This window comes from Ahaetulla prasina, chromosome 1 (assembly GCF_028640845.1).
Source record: "Ahaetulla prasina isolate Xishuangbanna chromosome 1, ASM2864084v1, whole genome shotgun sequence".
In the NCBI taxonomy this organism is placed as follows: Eukaryota; Metazoa; Chordata; class Lepidosauria; order Squamata; family Colubridae; genus Ahaetulla; species Ahaetulla prasina.
Genome location: NC_080539.1, coordinates 149,500,356 through 149,519,014, shown reverse-complemented (window position 1 = coordinate 149,519,014; position 18,659 = coordinate 149,500,356). Strand labels below are relative to the sequence as shown.

Below are 18,659 nucleotides of genomic sequence, written 5' to 3'. Positions count from 1 at the left end.
GCCATGCAAAGGGGAACTGAAAAGTAGGGAGATTCTGAACGGTAGCACTGGTCAAATGCAGCTGTTTTTCTTCAGCTATTCCCCTGGGAAAAGTCTCATCATGAATTTTTGAACTGGTTTGTAGCCCTTTATTAAATTAAGACACTGACCTCAGTAGGGCATCTGAACAAATTAAATAAGGTGATATTAATTCACCTGAAGACTAATTTTTAGTCCTGCAAGAGAAACTACAAACATTCACAGAGATTTCAGTTGAAATTTACTCAATCTCATAGAGACCCTATAGATTGCACAATGACCCGGTTTAGCTTGGGACTTGACAATGGAGACCAATACTATTACTACAGAGAGAAGTAAAAAAAATATGTTTCTGGAGATTTCACTTTTTTGTGAAACAGTCCTCATAGATATTATCTGTTGCCCTTTTGTATTATTAGCAGCTAAACCTTTCTGTGCTTCAGAGCATTTATAAAACAGGAAAGATATTGTTGCACTTTCTTTTCCAACGGCAATAGAAAGAAATGAAGATGCTTCCTGGTATGTACATATTAGGCTCCACCACGTCTGAACCTGAAATCAATGACAGCGTGAATGTGTGCAGCACAAACAATATTAGAACACAATTTGAACAACGGGTGTCACTAGTTTTAGGATGTTATCTGGATACAAAGGATGTGATGACCCTGCTAGAGTTTGAATCAATGTGTTCCTGATTCGAAACCTTTTCTTACAAGTCGGCTTCTACCTCTTGCCAACAAATACAGAAAAGCCAAAAAAAAAAACCAACAACGGTGGAAGCCAGTCCTTTTGTGTTGCCGTTTCTCTCACCTCCGAAATTATTTGGACAGGAACTGCCAGCTATGCCTCCACATGACTGCAAACGCCAGTCTACCTTCTCTTCAGCCTCTCTTGACATTCTACTCGAGTATATATGGTAAATCCGCAGCAAGAGCACCCACCTACCTTCATCATTAGCAGGCAGTTTGCCGTGGAGTACATCACCCGGCCCAGACGTGACCTCCACAGCTGAACAGAGGCTGTAAAATGAGAGCAGCTTGTGAATGTGCACAAATAAATTAGAAGCTCTTTCCCTAGCCATCAATTATCGGTCATATGTATTCCAACTGAAACGATTTCCCCTCGTTAACATCACCACATTTTGAGCACAGTGTTTCTAACATTCTGCCATGTTGCTCTGAAAAACCTGCACCCACTCAATGGAGAGAGAGGCTTGATTGGGGAAAGGAACAGACTGTCTGAATAAATGAAGCATAATACAAAGCTGGGAAACAACCTCTCTGCTTTGAGCTCTGGCAATTCTGCAAGGAAGCAATCATTTAAGAGAACAAAAGGCAGGGAGGAAGACAAAGAGAGAGAGAGAGAGAGAGAGAATGCATACACCAAGCCATTAATTAGGACTACTGATGAGCAATCATCTGATTTAAGCCATTAAATGTATACCCTTCCGCTTCTCTTACTGACCGATGCTTGAAAAACCAAAAAAAACACAACCCACTACTTCATTTTGGCAAGGAACATGAGGGTTTCAGGGCTATCTTGGTCTGGGGTCTTGCACTTATGTGTCGGGCTTAGGAGCCTGGAAAAATCTGCCAAGCTTCTCTGCCACTCCTACGCTACTGAAGCTCCTGGGGTTTAAAGGCTGCTGCCTGTAGCACCAGCCAATTTCTCACTCCCTTAGTTTAGAGGCTGGCTCCTCATGTGAAAGAACACATGGCTCATGAAGATCTTGCACAGCTTAAAGGGATCAGAGGCTGCACTGCCAGGAAAAAGGTGTTTATTATGTTGCAAAATGAACACTATGATAAAAAGGATTTCAACATGTCCAGGGCTCCAATTCTTAGGTATGCTTAGGAAATTCCACTGATTTCAGTGAAATTTGCTTTAAAAAATTAATATATAGAATCAGGTCACAAATCTGACTGCTTTCAGAGCTGGTAATGACATCCCTAAACTTGGTCTTGTCTGTTATCATGGGATAGGATTGCAAAAAGGGCTGTGAAAAAGAATAGAACTGCAGTGAAACAAGCATCTGTTTTTTTTACTTGATGTGGAATATTTTGTTACTTGTTTTACAAACCTTTTTTATATGCATTATCCAAGATTAATGTATGCAGAAATGTATAATGTATGCAGAAATGTATTTATTCTGATTGATTCAAAAATACGCTTGACCTTTAGAGTTCATGTAAATATGGACAATTTTGAAAATATATTCTCCAATGTACTGGTAAGTAACAATTTAAAACAAAACAATGTCTTTTGTCCAATCACACTACAAAACAAACAAACAAACAAACTGCAAACCAATAGAAATGCAGACCTTTGCTCATGCCTCTACAGAAGTCACCAAGATTAACACTGGTGGGAGTTGCATAAAAGAGGTACAAAACATGTTTTTTTTTTAGCAGAGCAAAACTTTGGGATGTGTGTGAATAATTGGAAAAGCTCTATGTCCTCACAAATTAGTAAAATGTATGATAAAAATGTAAAAGCAAGAAAGAATATATTGTTTAGTTTTAATTGAAAAAACTGCCACCTTATATAAGAACAAATCAATATTATTTGCAGTTCTTAATTTAGGCTGTATTTTTGTGCATTTGTCCAACCCTCTTCTGTATTTTTTTTAAAAATGTGGGTTATGAGGAAGGAAGGAAGGAAGGAAGGAAGGAAGGAAGGAAGGAAGGAAGGAAGGAAGGAAGGAAGGAAGGAAAGGAAGAAAGGGAGGAAGGAAGGAAGGAAAGGAGGGAGGCGGGAGGGAGGGAGGAAGGAAGGAAAGAGGGAGGGAGGGAGGGAAAGCTGCCAAGAAAATGGTGCAGTGCTAAATCTTTTTCTTCCCACTGAATGGAGAATGAGATGCAGTTCTCTTTTTTTATTGAGGAGAGGCAATGCCACAAGCGGGTTTCTGCAACACTTACTCAGACCAGCGATAGGGACATTATGCTGCAGATCTAATCCCATAAAAAACCAAGGCTGTTTTCAGTCATAGTTCGCAAAACAAAAACATAAAGGCTTCCTTCAGTGAAGTTCACAAACAAACAAAAACAAAGACAGAAAGTTCCCTGCAGCTCAGAAGTGCAGCCTAGCCCCTTGCAGGGAGAAGATCTGATTGCCCTTCTCAGGAAGAGATGCCATCAGTCCTTACAAGTGTCCTCTGGGCAACATTAGGCAGACAGACAGCTGTAATGCCGCTGCACTCCAAGCGCATAACAGCCACTCACAGATGCTTCAAGCTCTCGCTCTCTCCCCGACTTCCACTGGCTGCCTTTCATCCCCGGCCACACCAAGCTCTGCTCAACTTAGCAAAGCAGCTGTGGCAAAGGAGAGCATGAACAGAGAACAGAAACAGAAGCATCTCAAACAAAGGAAAAGGGCCACCAGATGGCTTTCCTTCAAGTGTGGACTTCTAGGTGACTTGGGCTGCATGATCCATAACGCTAATCAATGGGATGTTGCAGGAATACGGTCCACTATATAGCACTAGCACTAGCACTTAGACTTATATACCGCTTCACAGTGCTTTACAGCTCTCTCTAAGCAGTTTTTACAGAGTCCGCATATTGCCCCCAGCAATCTGGGTCTTCATTTTACCGACCTCAGAAGGATGGAAAGCTGAGTCAACCTTGAGCCTGGTGAGATTCGATCTGCCAAACTGCTGACAGCCAATGATCAGCAGAAGTAGCCTGCAATACTGTACTCTAACCACTGCGCCACCACAGCTCTTTATAGAGAGAGAAAGGTTGGCCTAAAGCTCAGGGATCAGCCAGAAAATACTCCGAGCAAATTTGGGTAGAGATAGTCAAGTGGTGGGATGGGACAGACTCCAGATTTAATGATCTCCCTTTTGCCAAAGAGACTTGGTAGCTTTGTGGGAATTTTAGAATGTACATAGCTCACTATCTCTTTAAAACTGCATCTCTCAAGCTAGCAAGCTTTATAGAGCTGACTGTTGTTTTTACCTCAAAGTCTGTATCTTGGAGCCTTGCTCCCTTTTCCAATTTCAGATGGATAGCAGCTAGCTGCAATTATTTGGTGAATATGGCTATTGTCAGAATCACTCTCCTAATAATTGGCTCATATATTCTAGGAGGGTAGAAGAGGGTAATTTTTACTTTAGGCCCTTTTAGCACTGCTGCAGCATTGCTATTTTGTAAACCACGAGAAGTGGAAATAAAACTGTCATTCCATATAACTCTTATTATAGAAGTCTACTCTACATAACAATCTCAAGATAATTGTATATTGTGGCAAGATATATTTGCTCATACAAAAAAAAGAACTGCAATCATGCATATATTTACCCAAGAGTAAATCCCACAGAGTTTACTGAGGCTTTCTTTGGCGTAGATATGCTGTAGTGGATAGTGCTATCAACCTCATTTGTGATGATGAGATCCATTTCCCTAGCAAGACTTTATAAGATGGTAGCTCTCAGTCAGCAAAGGTCACCCTGTCTTAAGCTGCTTTCAAAATATCTGGCCACCATAGTCCCATCATCAGAGTATTCATCACCTTTACATTTTCCCCCTTATTAGTGCTATTGCATTCTGCTGATAAAATAAAATAAGCATATTTCTAATTCCTGCCAATTCCAAAGCAATTCCAAGTTGCTAGGTAAGTGGCACTTTTTTATTTTTTCCAACCAGTTTCTATCGGCATGATTTTCACCGGAAGATATAAGATGTTCTAATTGTGGAGCAGGTACTTTATGAAGTTCTTCATAAAGTTTTTCTTTTCTTTTACCGCAGTTCTCTTTTATCTTTTATCTTATGTTCTATGCTGCTTTAGTGTCTTTTAGTCAAAGTTCCCCTTTTTCTGATTTTGAACCCTTAATTTTTCAGTGTTATATGAACATTAACACTGACTATATTTGGTCACTGCTTCTGAGGGATTCTTTTTGTATATATAGTTTGGTCAGTCACTGATCGTAATTCAATAAATTTAAGCTTGAATCTTGCCAACCAACTGGAATGTTGGGGGGGAAAATGGTGCAAGAGGAGGAGAAAAAACAAGCTCTACAATGGCAAACAAGCCCTAAAATGGCCCTGGTTCAGCTATGGACTGAAGAGAAGAAAAAAAATATAGAAAAATTCCTCCATATAATCTGGGAAATTCACTACTTGCCCTGTTCCTCTCCCTCCTAATCACATGACCCATTGTGGTAACAAGATGAAACATATACACAAACATAAGCAAGAGCAGAAAAACATCCACAAAAACTTTTACTGTTTTACATGGTGGGTGGGTGGAAGGTGCCCACTGACACCAGGTACTCAACTCACGAGCTGACCACAAAACCCTCACTTCCTGCAGTCTAATCATGAGGAATAGCTGTCTAGAATACAAGTGGGGAATCTCACGACAACTCCTTTATCCAGAAAGACTGCACAAACCAAAATGATTGCACAATTGGGCAATGCGTTTAGCTAAATCACTTGATACTAAATTGACAGCTTTAAAAAAAGCAGATGAAAGAGCTATAAAGAGGAAATAGGAAATGAAAAAAGTTAAGAAGATGGAAAGCTTTGTAAAACAAGTGTCTGGCGATGTAAAATGAATTAATGACAAAGTGGACATTTTGGAAAGGAAGTCAGAATTTATAGACAGGGAGTTGGAAAGAAAGCTAGATAATTTGGGTGTTTGGGAATTAAGAAAGAAGAAACTTTCTTTGAGATTTACAGCACTTCCAGAGAATTCTAGTGAAGATATTAGGAGAAAAGGTTATTAGAGCTTTAGCAAACTTTTTGGACTGGAATGAGGAAGATTCAGGGGCAGAAATTGATAAAATATATAAAATAAATACAAGGTTTGCAAAAATAAGACATGTTCTAAAGGATGTCTTGGTGCCCTTTGTCAGGAAGAAGATAAGTAATCAAGTTTTCAAGCAGCATTTTAATACAATACTGAAGACTGATAATACATATGTATTTGTACTGAAAGAAATTCCTGTTAGAATGTTGAGTGAGAAAAGAGTATTCTCTTTAGGAAAGGATTCCATTTCAATGGGACAAAATTGGTGTGATTTACTGTTAAACAGCAGAGGTTTCAACTGAAGCATAATGAAAAATAAAACACACTGATTTACTTAGATGCAGAAAAGGCTTTTGACAATTTGAGCTGGGCTTTCTTGTTCAGAGTTCTGAAAGATATGCACTTTGGAGAGAATTTTATTGTTAATATGGGTTTCAAAAATCATTATTTTAGATGTGCCACATTGAGAATATGGAATAGATACAAACCCAGGTTGTGCCCCCAAACACTTCTGCAGCTCTTAGCACAAGAAGCATTTATGGATGAGAAATTATTGGCAAACATAAATAGCTAACTTATTGTGAGATATTAGACTGAATCCCTAAAGCATGTCACATAGCAAAACAAGCTAAGATTCTTAGAATATGAACTGAGCAATAACTACAGATCTTCAAATATAGGGTAAAAATATCTGGGGCAAGAAGGGGAAAAAAGAGAAGGAGGCTACTAGAATGCTTTCCCCTATTTTTCTCCGTTTTTTCCGTTTGTTCTGACTTTTTAAATTTCTTTAAAATCATATTTTCACTTCAGGCTTTGCTCTAATAAAAAGTTTATGTGTACATTTGTTTTTGCTATTTTTGTTGTTTGTTTTACCTAATTAACAAAAAATAAAACCAGGAAAAAAATAGCAGGCACTAACTTTTCAAAAGACACCTGTTGGTTTGCAAGATCGTCCAATTCCACACCTTTGGCTCCTTCTTTTGTAACCTGCTGTCATGTTTTTTCTAACAATAAACCTGTCACTCTAAAATAGCACCCATCATTATAATAAAATTAAAATAATTAAAATAATAAAATTAAAAGGCAAATCTGTGAAACGAATTTTAACAGCGTACAAGTGCATGGTTTCAAAGACTGAACAAGCTACAGAAACAAGAATAGCATTGCTTCTGAGCAATCTTATAACAGCTTCTGACCATTTCTGAGCAAGTGATAGAAACACCCTGTCTATAGAAAAAGAAGTTTTAGAGGATACCTACCTTGCCTGCTCTCCTGTATAATGTTGGTCATGCTTCCATCTTCTGCTAAACCATGTTCCAAGTTGTCTAAAATCTGCAGTGAATAGACAACCAGTGCTCAGTTTTAAAACTCTAGTGAAGAAATTGAATTTATATTTTACTGACAAAGAAATAAAGGAAGATTAGTATAGATCTATTTCAAACTATTTAGCTCTTGTCAGCTAGCCATAACTTTATTGGGTAAACCAGGTTGCTCTGATAGACCGGTTTCACTGGAAAAACACTCTAGTGCGGAAACAATGCCCACATGAAGCTCAAACAGCTGCATTTATCACATTCAGGAGATCAATAATGAGTCACAAGGGCATGTTACAGAATGGATCTATCAGCATTAGTAGGATTAATCAGAGTGAAAATGCAAGGATATTTCTATATTGCAATGCAGGCAATCCCTTAGTTAAAAATGGGTTACATTCCTAAGTTTCTCTTTAACTCAAATTTGTACTTAAGTTGAAATTCGTATGTACAATGGACTGTCTATTATTAAAAATGGTGGACAACGTTGTCCTTTGAGCCAATGAACCACTGAATGTTTTCATGAACAGCTGAAAAAAGGCTTTACATATTATATATTTATATTAAAACTGTGCAGCTTCAGGGTTCATGAATACATTGAGGGGCATCAGCAGTTCGTCGACAGGAGAAGGAGAACACTGCCATTTTTAGTAATAGACAGCTTGTTTATAAGTAGAACTTGTTTATAAGTTAACCCAGTTCTTAACCCAGGAACTGCCTGTATTCAATTCCAAAATGGAAATAAAATGCAAGACATATATGCTTTAAACCAGCAGTCACCAACTGGTGGTCTGTGGACCATGAGAAAATTCTGATGGTCCCCAGAAAAATTATTTACATTTTTTTATATTGCACTAAATCAGGGGTCCTCAAACTATGGCCCCTGGGATGGATACGTGCAATGAACGTTTGTGTTGCTTCAGAGAGTCTCCCCCTTCAGGGTCTTTTTGTATGGGTCGGAGGGGGGCAGAAATTCCGACTTGGGGTCTGCTTCAGGCTCCTGGTGTGGGGCTTTGGGCGAAGGCTGGAGGGAAGTGCCGCTGGTGGCGAAGAGCCGGAGGGCCACATTCCAGTGGGACTGCATCATGGCCTGGAACTGGCTGACCATCTCAGTCCGCTGAGCCTCCAGGGGTCAGTACCTGGCCTTGCATGCCCGCAGGTCTTTCCTCTGCTTGGAAAGCCTATGCCCATAGTCCCAGTGAGGTGCTTCTACTGAGCCTCCTTCTTGGTCAGATCCAATTTGAACTGAGCTGTTTTGCCAACTCTTTCTCATGGTGGCTGCTTAGCTCCAGCAACTGCTTCCTGTTGGGGCCCTAAAGAGCCCCGCAGGCAGGCGAAGAGTGGCAAGTAGAGGCTCGTAAGGTGCCCCTCGATGTGAGTGACATTAAGTTGGCCACACCCACCCAGTCACATGACCACCTTACCATGCCCACCCAGCCAGTTATTAAGTAGATCATATTAGTGGTCTGCAGGATTTAAAATTATGAATTTATGGTCCCTGAGATCCAAAAGGTTGGTGACCCCTGCTTTAAACCAAGGATCAAATGCTATGTATTTTTTAAAAAGAAATGGTTGGTTTATGCAAAAATAAGACAGTAGATTAACAGAATTACGCTAATTTGTTTTGATTATAATCTTGTGAATTAACAAATGAAGCACTGTCCAGTAGCAGTGGCTATCTGTTGAAGAGTTTTCTTAGCCCGCATGGAACTGGAGGACATGGAGATTTTAGAATGCATGTCTAATAGTTGCATTTAGCTTGGACGGTCACAAATTGTCATAAGATTGAATAAAAGCACAGTACTTTGACTACTTAGATGGTTTCAAAGCATTGTCCAATGGTGGGGAAACATAGTCCATTCTTAGCCTAGCCTACTCCCAGAAGCATTGAGGAAACAACAGAATACAGTAAGTGCCCTTTGGACTTAGAGATGCTACCAGCTATGCCTACTGTAATGGTTCTCCAAGACTGACTGGAGGTGGGAGCAGTGCTACTTCTGGAATCCAGAGCTTATTATCCGCTGCTCTTTTCCCCCTGCCAATCAGTGATTAGCTGCCCAAACCAATCGGTTATTTTATCATCTTCAGGAGTGCAATCTGCACAATCACATCATTTCAAATAGGTAAGTAGGAGCAGTTAGCAGAGATTCAGCATGGGTACTTGTATCTCAATCCATTTCTTGACCCCAGACAAATACTCGTTTTTAATTCATAACAGGTTATGGACAAGTTATTATACATCTGCCACTGCATGCCATTTGCTGGGGAGAAGATGGGAGGAGATCAGAGAAGCAACTATTCAGCAAACTAATGTAAGGGAATATAGCCAGTAGATAGCAGCAGTGCTGATTTCAACTTTCAGCAGGAGTGCTGATTTTAACTTTCAGCTACTGATATCAGTGATTTTCTTTTTATCAAGGATGAAATGATGAAGAGCTTTCTTTGAAAGGAGGAGGCAACAGTAAATCTAGAAGCACAGAAGAAACAAAAAAGGACTGAAGAGAGAACAGAGCAATTCTAATATTAAAATTAAAAAAGTGGACTCTTTGAGATGTTTTCCATGTTCAGGATAGGTCAGAGCAGCAACCTCAAAAGATGCTGCTTACTAAACAGGACGGGTATATATGTACTTCAAAATTCAGTAGCAGGTTTTCTTCTAGGTAAACATCAGAAATGGACAGCTTCCTTAGGGACATAATCCCTTGACAAGGGCATTTCTGGCTTGTCTATCTTTTGAATGTAAATATAAATAAAAAAGTCTTGAAATATAAATAGCGACTACTCCATGAACCAAGATTCTTGCTGGCGATATACAGTATATAATGTTTAGTACTTCTGGTCTTTAAGTGTCAAATGTTTGGAATGTATGTTTGTTGCCAAACACAAAGGAACACTTTTCAATTACATGTTTAAGAAAGGGGAAAAGTTCCATCTAAAGGGAAAGTATCTTGTCCTATTTCTCCACATTCTTCCTAATCAAAATGCCCATTTTTGGAGTACAGTTCAAACAACTCTGAAACCAAGACTTCTACTTTGTTAGAGGCATAGACAAACAGGCAGACAATGTAACCTCTATATGTAGTCAGGAGTTGCCAGCTAGGCAATTATATCTATGTCTATATGTCTATATATGTCTATATCTACATCTATCTTCTTTTAAAACAAAGAACCATTGGTAGCCAGTACATCTGGGAAGAGAGAACACTGCCTTTAAAAGTTCCCATCAATGATATTGAGGGATGATGGGCATAACTTGGAAGATAGTAAGAGCTATCTAGGCCAGTCGTCATGACCAGCCCTATTGTCAGTGAATTTCTCTAATTCTGACTTTTGGTGTTTTCATGAACACAGCCACAATTAGATGTGCCCAACTTTGAGCCAGGAGTGACTCTGCTTAATTTTTTGAGATCAGACAAGTCAGGCCTGGTGCTGCCTGGTTTCTGTTTAAAACAGCCTCACTGCAGTGGCCATCACTACATCTGACAGAAATCAATTCTGAAGTCATGCATTACAGAGAACAATGCTTTCGTTCATTGATCCTGTATTTTCTCATGTTTAGCTGTGTGAAAGAAAAAAAAAATCTTATCCACTTTTCCATGCCACACATGATTTTAAATGCCTCTTCCATTTCACCCCTTCCATTATTTTTCTCAAATGGGAACTCCCCAAGTCTAGCTTTTTAAAAATTTGATTGGTCTTTTTTACGTCTACATCTATAATAACTTTTCAAAAATGCAGTAATAAGAAAGTGAATTAAATGCAAAAGAGCACAGAGTTTATTCCTTTTGTTTATGCTTTAAAAACTCAAGGTTGATTGAAAAGTGTTTGTCCTTGTAATGGACGAACAGGGAAAATGCACGGCGTAGTGAAGAAGAAATATTTACTGTGTTCCTCATGTCCACTGTAAAGCTGGGTGACTGGATAATCCATAAAACTATTAAATGCAGGGAATAAAATTACCTTGCCACACCACTGTCTAAAATCTTTGGTGAAACAGGAAAAAAATAGAGACAGAGGAAGTTGCATTTTGTGGAAGGCAGGAGCTCTGAAGGTTAATAAGCAGAATGTTTCCTCAGCTCCTGGTAGCTGACATTAATTGAAGATGCCTTCTGTTCATATTGCATTTATTTTACCAAGGAGTTCTGGCCCTTGCCACAATAATATGCAACCAGTTACTGTGTGTGCAAAACTTGTTTTCTTTATGGGAAAAAATGCAATCTAACAATGCTTCAAACTAGTGGAAAGTAGAAAAAGAAGATAGAATTTTTTTCTAAATTTTCCCTTGCCATTCCCGTACTTCTATAGTCATTCTTCTGGAATATCCAAACAATTCTAGAATAGATTTCGATATCAGAAGAAAGAAGATTTAATGGTGCTACCCATTACTTACCCATGAATTAGAATCCAATCAGGAGTCACCTCAACTAAAATCAATGAAATAAATGAAGTGTTTACACTGACTCCTTGGGTGAGTTTCTTCAAATGTTTTTATCTAGTTAATATATTGGATTTGGCAAATTTAGGTGGTTCATTCTTAGCTAACCCACAATTCCTTCTACCCTGCAAAGCTTGCTTTATAACTTTTCGATTAAAACGAAATCCACATGCAACAAAATAAAGATGGTGCCCAAGCCATTTATCCCTAATAAAAGATAGATTATATCCATTCTAATCTGCTGCCCCGAATGCTCTCATATCTGAAGTCACCATTGTGGCATACTCTCAAAGAAGATTGCATGGAATTTATTAAAGTACTGCTTACAATTTAATTAGCTAATAATTTCTGCTGATCAGGACATATAAGGCACTGAGTTTCTGTGCCAATCTCTCTGATCACCAAGATTGCTGGTACTGTAGCTTCCAATCAAGACATTGCATAGTTCTTTCTTTCTAGGCAAGTTCATTCAACTTAACTTAGAATAGAATAGAATAGAATTTTACTGGCCAAGTGTGATTGGACACACAAGGAATTTGTCTTGGTGCATATGCTCTCAGTGTACATAAAAGAAAAGATACGTTCATCAAGGTACTTAGTATATAGTGCCACCAAAGAATCATCTTCATGTTATTTTATTTTAAATAAATATGATATGAGCAAAAGGCTTGTCTCTGTTCAAAGAATGCAGTCTAAAATTCAACGGCATTGATTCTTTGTTCCTTATTGGGGAAAAAATTAACAATGTGAGTCAGTGTTTAAAAGAAAGGAGGGATATGGTCCAGTGGTGGGTTTCAAAAATTTTTACTACCGGTTCTTTGGGCGTGGCTTGGTGGGCGTGGCATGGGAAGGATACTGTAAAATCTCTATTCCCTCCCCATTCCAGGGAAAGGTTACTGCAAAATCCCCATTTCCTCCTGACCAGCTGGGACTTGGGAGGCAGAGAATAGATTGGGGCGGGGCCAGTCAGAATTTTTACTACCGGTTCTTCAAACTATTCAAAATTTCCGCTACCGGTTCTCCAGACTGGTCAGAACCTACTAAAACCCACCTCTGATAAGGTCCCATATAGATCTGTCTGGAGGCAGCCCCACACGAGGGACTTGTGTTTTTTGAGGCAGTGCGAGCTTGGCTCAGTTGTGACAGTAGAACTGGAAAAGCAAAGGCTCAGGTATGGACTTATCAAGAGATAAGGAAAGGTATTTGGATTTATGTTTTAGAAGCTCCTCAAATTAAGACCTCAAAGACCAAAAACCAGTGAAGGTTCTGAAGGACAAAAGGCAACAATAACTTGGATAACCAAGTTCCATACTGTGCTATGAGCATGAAAAAAACCAAAGCCTTAGGGTACACGATAGATTCTGTGGATTCTGACCAATGAAAGTCTGATAATTTAATGTTTTAATAGATGATAAAGTTAAGGTTCAATGCAACGATGCCTTTGACCCAGCCCAATTCCTAGGAACTCCATCCGTGAATTTTTTTTAGCAGTGTCATGAAAGTGGTTTGCTCCTGCCATCTTCCAGGATATGTTTTTTACTTCCCTGTCTGGCTTCTAGTCCTGGTTCACCATTGAGAATTAATAATGCCAAGCCTTCTTAGCTTATGAGATCCACAAAGGTCAGCTAAATGGCATCACCAGCTGAGGTATTCCAAATATGGTTTAAAAATTTGGAAACTTTAAAAATTTTCTATTGTTTTGACTGGAAAAGATAAAGGAAACAAGGCTAAAAGGATAAAAATAGCTTTAAAACACTTCCATGAAACCAGTGTTCATCTTTGTTTTCTGGAGTATAGCTGGTTTTTATGATGATGGAGCTTATTTTTAACAATGACATCATCAACAGCTTAAAAGATAGCCTCCAAACCCTGTACACAAACAGATACGTATTTTTCCACAGCACCTAGAAAAATTGAGGAATGAGATGAAAAGAGTTATCTTGTGGATTATGTCATTGGGAATAATTCTCTTCACTTTCCTGAGGTACTCTGAATGACCAAGTATGTTTTTTCCATTGAAATTCCAAGAACAGGGATCCAGGCACATCTTTTCTTGCTGTGTGATAGAAACATAGTCGATTACCATGAAAAGATATTCTAATATTAAAAAGTGAAAACAAAATTAAAAGATTGGCATCACCTTTAGATGGGCATCTAAACATGGTGCACATAAGCCTGGTATCATTTTAGAGGTGGCATTTGCCAATCTTCGAAGAGAAGCAGTGCCTCCTCTTTTTTAAAAGTATTTGTTTTAACAATCAAACATTAAAATTTGTTGCTTGATTAAGCAACTAAAAGGTGCTCCTGATTAAAGTGTTTTTAAGATAATTAACCAACTCACTAAATGACTAAACACTACAGCTGTAATTCAAGTATATGCAATCTAGAAATATAGGATTGTCTTACCATCGGCTTGATAATTTTACAGAGAGTACCAATTATACTTCAAATGATTAAGCTGACTATGCCTCTTTAGTGTGGCAGGGAAAAGGACAATCTAATCTATGCTCCACAAACAGACTATTTTAAACCAACAGTTATTCACTTAAAGACTGTTCTTTTGGAAGCAGGAACCATGTGCCACAATAATCCCTGGAAGGCTGAAATCAATTCAGAGTTTCTACTTTTACATTCCTTTCTTCCACTCTTTCACATCTCTCCAGCTGAATGCGTACTAGACTATACCCCAGCCCAATACCAGTCTTTAAGTGATCCCAGCTAGATTTAGGAATACATTTTTCACAAAACTGAACTGGAGAAAAAAAATAACATCTAAGCTTCAGCTTTGGCTAGCTAGAAGACAATCCCCTACTAAGCTGGCTCTCCAGGACAAAAATATATTGATTTATGTTAGGAAGAGCAGTAGTCCAAATGAAAAATAAACAACAAAACCAAAGTAAAACATCTAAATCCCCAAGTGGCTGTATTAAAGGCTATGCAATACCTTCCCCCCCCCCCCAGAGATAATTGTCTAGGTAAAGCCTATAGCTAAATACTTAATGGAAAGGATGCACACATTTTCTCTTAAATCTACAGGCAAAGCTTTACATTTTACAAGACAAAAATGGATGCTAAGAAAACTAAAGAAAACAATAGGAAGGATATGGTACAAGTTTGTACTAGCATATAAACAGATTTAAAATATAAAATGTGAAGTATATTCTTCAGAAAGCAATTGTTTTAGCATACTCTGGCACAAAGTGTATCCCGCAGAAGTAAAAAATCTGAACATATAATTGGTCAAAACATTAAAGTCAACAGAGTACTTTTTCTGCATGGCCCCCAAAACAAAACAAAAAGTAGTCAACGAGACATCTGGATCACAAGACATTGTGAGAACTAAAGCAGCATAAATTACACTAAGGAGATTGCAGAGAAACTAAATATATTGAGTGAATATGTTTATTTACACGGCATTACACTTGTGAAAAATGTAGGCTAAATACTGACGCTTTGCACAATTATTGCTCTGGGATGATATATGAAATCAACAAAAGGAAAGCAAAGACAAATGTCTAGTGCTTATAGAATAAGGATCAGCAAATCATCTGCAAAGTCTAACTGAGGATAATAAGCTTTTACAAGGGTTCAGCAGACTGAACGTTCTTACTTGATTCTCTGATGATGAGAAGAAATGATGCGGCTTCTCTACCATCCTTTCTAATCATCCCTTATCTTCTAATGAGATCACTAATAATAAAGGCTGAAACCTTCTGGAAAGCAGGAAGCTATGATTCTCAAACCAGACAGCACTGTTACATAAACATGCAAAGAAAGAGAGGTGAAATATTTGTTGATTCGGGAAGGCAAGAAGAAAAACTTTAGGATTTAATTCCTAGAGCAATAAATACAATATATGCCACATATATACATAATATATATACATACATACATACATATACACACACACACACACACACACACACACTATCTATCTATCTATCTATCTATCTATCTATCTATCTATCTATCTATCTATCTATCTATCTATCTATCTATCTATCTCCACATATATATACATACATATACATACATACATATACATATATATATATATATATATATATATATATATATATATATATAGGTCTTTGGTTGTTCGGGTTTTCTCCCATGTAAAATTGGAAGTGTCTTGGCGACGTTTCGACGAAGTCTCATTCGTCATCTTCAGGCTTCAGCTTCGTGCTTCTGGGAGCAATGTGTGATCGCAGCTGTTTCTTCCTTTTAACTGCTAGTGGGGGTTTGAACTGATTGGGTGAGAGCCTGGCTGTGCTCTGATTGGATGGGGGTTTTTCTGTGCTCTGATTGGATGGGGGTGTGTCCTGTGTTGGTGGGGGCTTGGTTGTGCTCAGTCTGGTCTGTGCTGCAGGGGGATTTGAGCTGGTGAGCTGCATAGCTGTTGTTTGGCTTTGTGGTCGTGCTACATCTTCATAGTGGGTCTGCTGCATGAATGGATTGGAGGGGTTTGAAATGGCTAATGTTGCAGCTGCGGTCTGGCTTCTGGTCCTTGGTCGTGCTTCATGATCAGTGTGGGTTTGGGTCTGCTTTCTGGGTGGATGTGCGGTGGTGACATCCTGTGTGGACCTTGTGAGTGTGGGTCTGGTATCATTCCTCATGTTAGGGACTCGTTTGTCAATAAATTCATTCCCTAACATGTCAATAAATTCATTCCCTAACATGAGGAATGACACCAGACCCACACTCACAAGGTCCACACAGGATGTCACCACTGCACATCCACCCAGAAAGCAGACCCAAACCCACACTGATCATGAAGCACGACCAAGGACCAGAAGCCAGACCGCAGCTGCAACATTAGCCATTTCAAACCCCTCCAATCCATTCATGCAGCAGACTGACACCCACTATGAAGATGTAGCACGACCACAAAGCCAAACAACAGCTATGCAGCTCACCAGCTCAAATCCCCCTGCAGCACAGACTAGACTGAGCACAACCAAGCCCCCACCAACACAGGACACACCCCCATCCAATCAGAGCATAGAAAAAACCCCATCCAATCAGAGCACAGCCAAGCTCCCACCCAATCAGTTCAAACCCCCACAAGCAGTTAAAAGGAAGAAACAGCTGCGATCACACATTGCTCCCAGAAGCACGAAGCTGAAGCCTGAAGATGACGAATGAGACTTCGTCGAAACGTCGCCAAGACATTTCCAATTTTACACGGGAGAAAACCCGAACAACCAAAGACCTATATACAAACACTCGTGAAAACCTCAGAAAACATATATATATATATACTGTATACACACACACACACCCCTTGACTCCTGTGAACTGCAATAGGCACACATATCTATGACTTCATCCTTCCTTGCATTGAAATTATTTATGTAGCCACATTAATCTGTGAAGTGCCTGTTCTTAGCGAGCTACAAAATATGGAGCAACATTTCCAGTGAGCCAGGATTTATTTTCATGCTTGGGAGTAAAGTCTGACACTACTTTAGGGTGAGAAAAAACAGGCTTAAGGACACAAGGGCATCAAAGACACATTTTTAGACCACATCCATCCCATGCCTCATCCTGAAACAGAAGCCCAGAGAGACATTATTTCTATGGAGATTCTCAGTCATCCAGGTCATGATTGTCCCAAAAGTGCTTTTCAAAAGGCAACTGGACTTTCTTGGTTGTTGTTGTTTTTCCTTTGAAAACATTTCTCATCCCAAGAGTTGACATTTTGGACAGAGGGGACCACTAGTTTGAAAGAGGGGTCAAAGAGGCCATCTATGTTACAACTGAACAGAGGAGGAACATGACACCACCTCTCTCCTGTTTACAATGCAGTTCTTTCAACAGTCCCAAGAAGGTTCCACATCCAACTGCGCTCTGTTTCAGGTGACCCTGAGGGTACAGATAAATCTCCAAGTGGGCTCAATGACCCTTCAGAATGCTAAGAACCAGATGACTGCAAAGAATATAAATCTTGCCATTTCCCACCATTCAGTCAGAACTGAATGAGATGAGAAGTGAAATGTTTTCAAAGGAAAAAACAACAACAACCCAGGAAAGCCCTTTTGAAAAGCGCCACTGGGACACAGAGAGACAGTAGCTTTCAGACTCATAAGAGACTCTCATTTCAGACTTCTGGATAGGCAGATGGTCTCTGTTCATGCCTCCACATCTAAGAGGGGTAACCAATGGCTTTCTCTCCACTTGGGTGGGTGGAATTATTTAACAAAAGAGATGGTCTTCCTCATATCTCTACTTGAGGAGAGACAAAGGCCCAACACAAGATTAAAGTAACAGGGAAGGCCTTTGCCAGGTCTCTCTGTCTGGACAAAATGGACCGAATCTGGCTTTTATAACCAATTGTCACGAGGGGAAAACTGAAACAGAAAAAGATATTCTGGATATTTATAAGAATATATCTGCCAACAGCTATAGCACCCAGATCTTGAGACAGTTCTGGAGCCCACAACAACAGGGTCAGAGCAGACTCACTGAGCAGCATTTGTTGCTAGGGCTGTTGCAAGTGCTGCTGATTCAGGCAGCTCTCCTAAAGAGGGAAGTCCTCCAACGCGGCCTCAGGAACTGCTCTCTTGATTCTCCTGTGTCTGATTTTTTTACAGAACACATTTGGTCAGCTTCATGTTCTCTTCTTCCCTCTCTGCCAACCCGCACACCAGCAAGAACAATAAGAACATACAGAAATATAGTATGTTTTCTTCTTCCCGTGCCTAGTGTGTCACTCTTTAAAAATTAAACACGCTCTCTGAAATCTCTTCCAAGATTGCTCCTCACAATTAAAAAAAAATCTCTCTCACACACGAAAATAAAACCAATAAACAGAGCTTCCCTGTAAATATTCAGCATACTTCTACCAACACCACCTTAATAATTAGAAAAGCATCCCTGAAGGCCACTGAAAATGTCCCTGAACTCCTAAATAAAATAAAAGCTCTGCTGTTTCTCTCCACAGCAGAGTGTAGCAGTCTTCTTCTCAACAGAGAAAAGCTGACAAGAAGGTCCCACAGCAGCTTATTTGCAGCACCCTAATATTATGGTTCTTGAAATCTGGTGGGGAAAAAAATGGTTGATTTACAGTTATCCAATTCTAATTTCTTTTCCTCAAAGGAGGAAGAAACAAGAGCAGGAGGCCTCTAGGAAGGGGAAGCCAC

The 18,659-nt window shown here is 39.3% G+C and overlaps 1 protein-coding gene across 1 annotated transcript in view; it reads right to left on the bottom strand.

Annotated features, from left to right (window-relative positions):
- The window catches only part of TRAPPC12 (trafficking protein particle complex subunit 12), an 85,426-nt gene that overhangs the window by 18,114 nt on the left and 48,653 nt on the right, over positions 1-18,659 (bottom strand). The window contains exons 8-9 of the mRNA XM_058177848.1: positions 7,029-7,101; positions 964-1,037 (exon numbers count right to left, since the gene is read on the bottom strand). Coding sequence (XP_058033831.1) covers positions 964-1,037; positions 7,029-7,101 — 147 coding nt within the window. The remainder of the gene's footprint in view (positions 1-963; positions 1,038-7,028; positions 7,102-18,659) is intronic.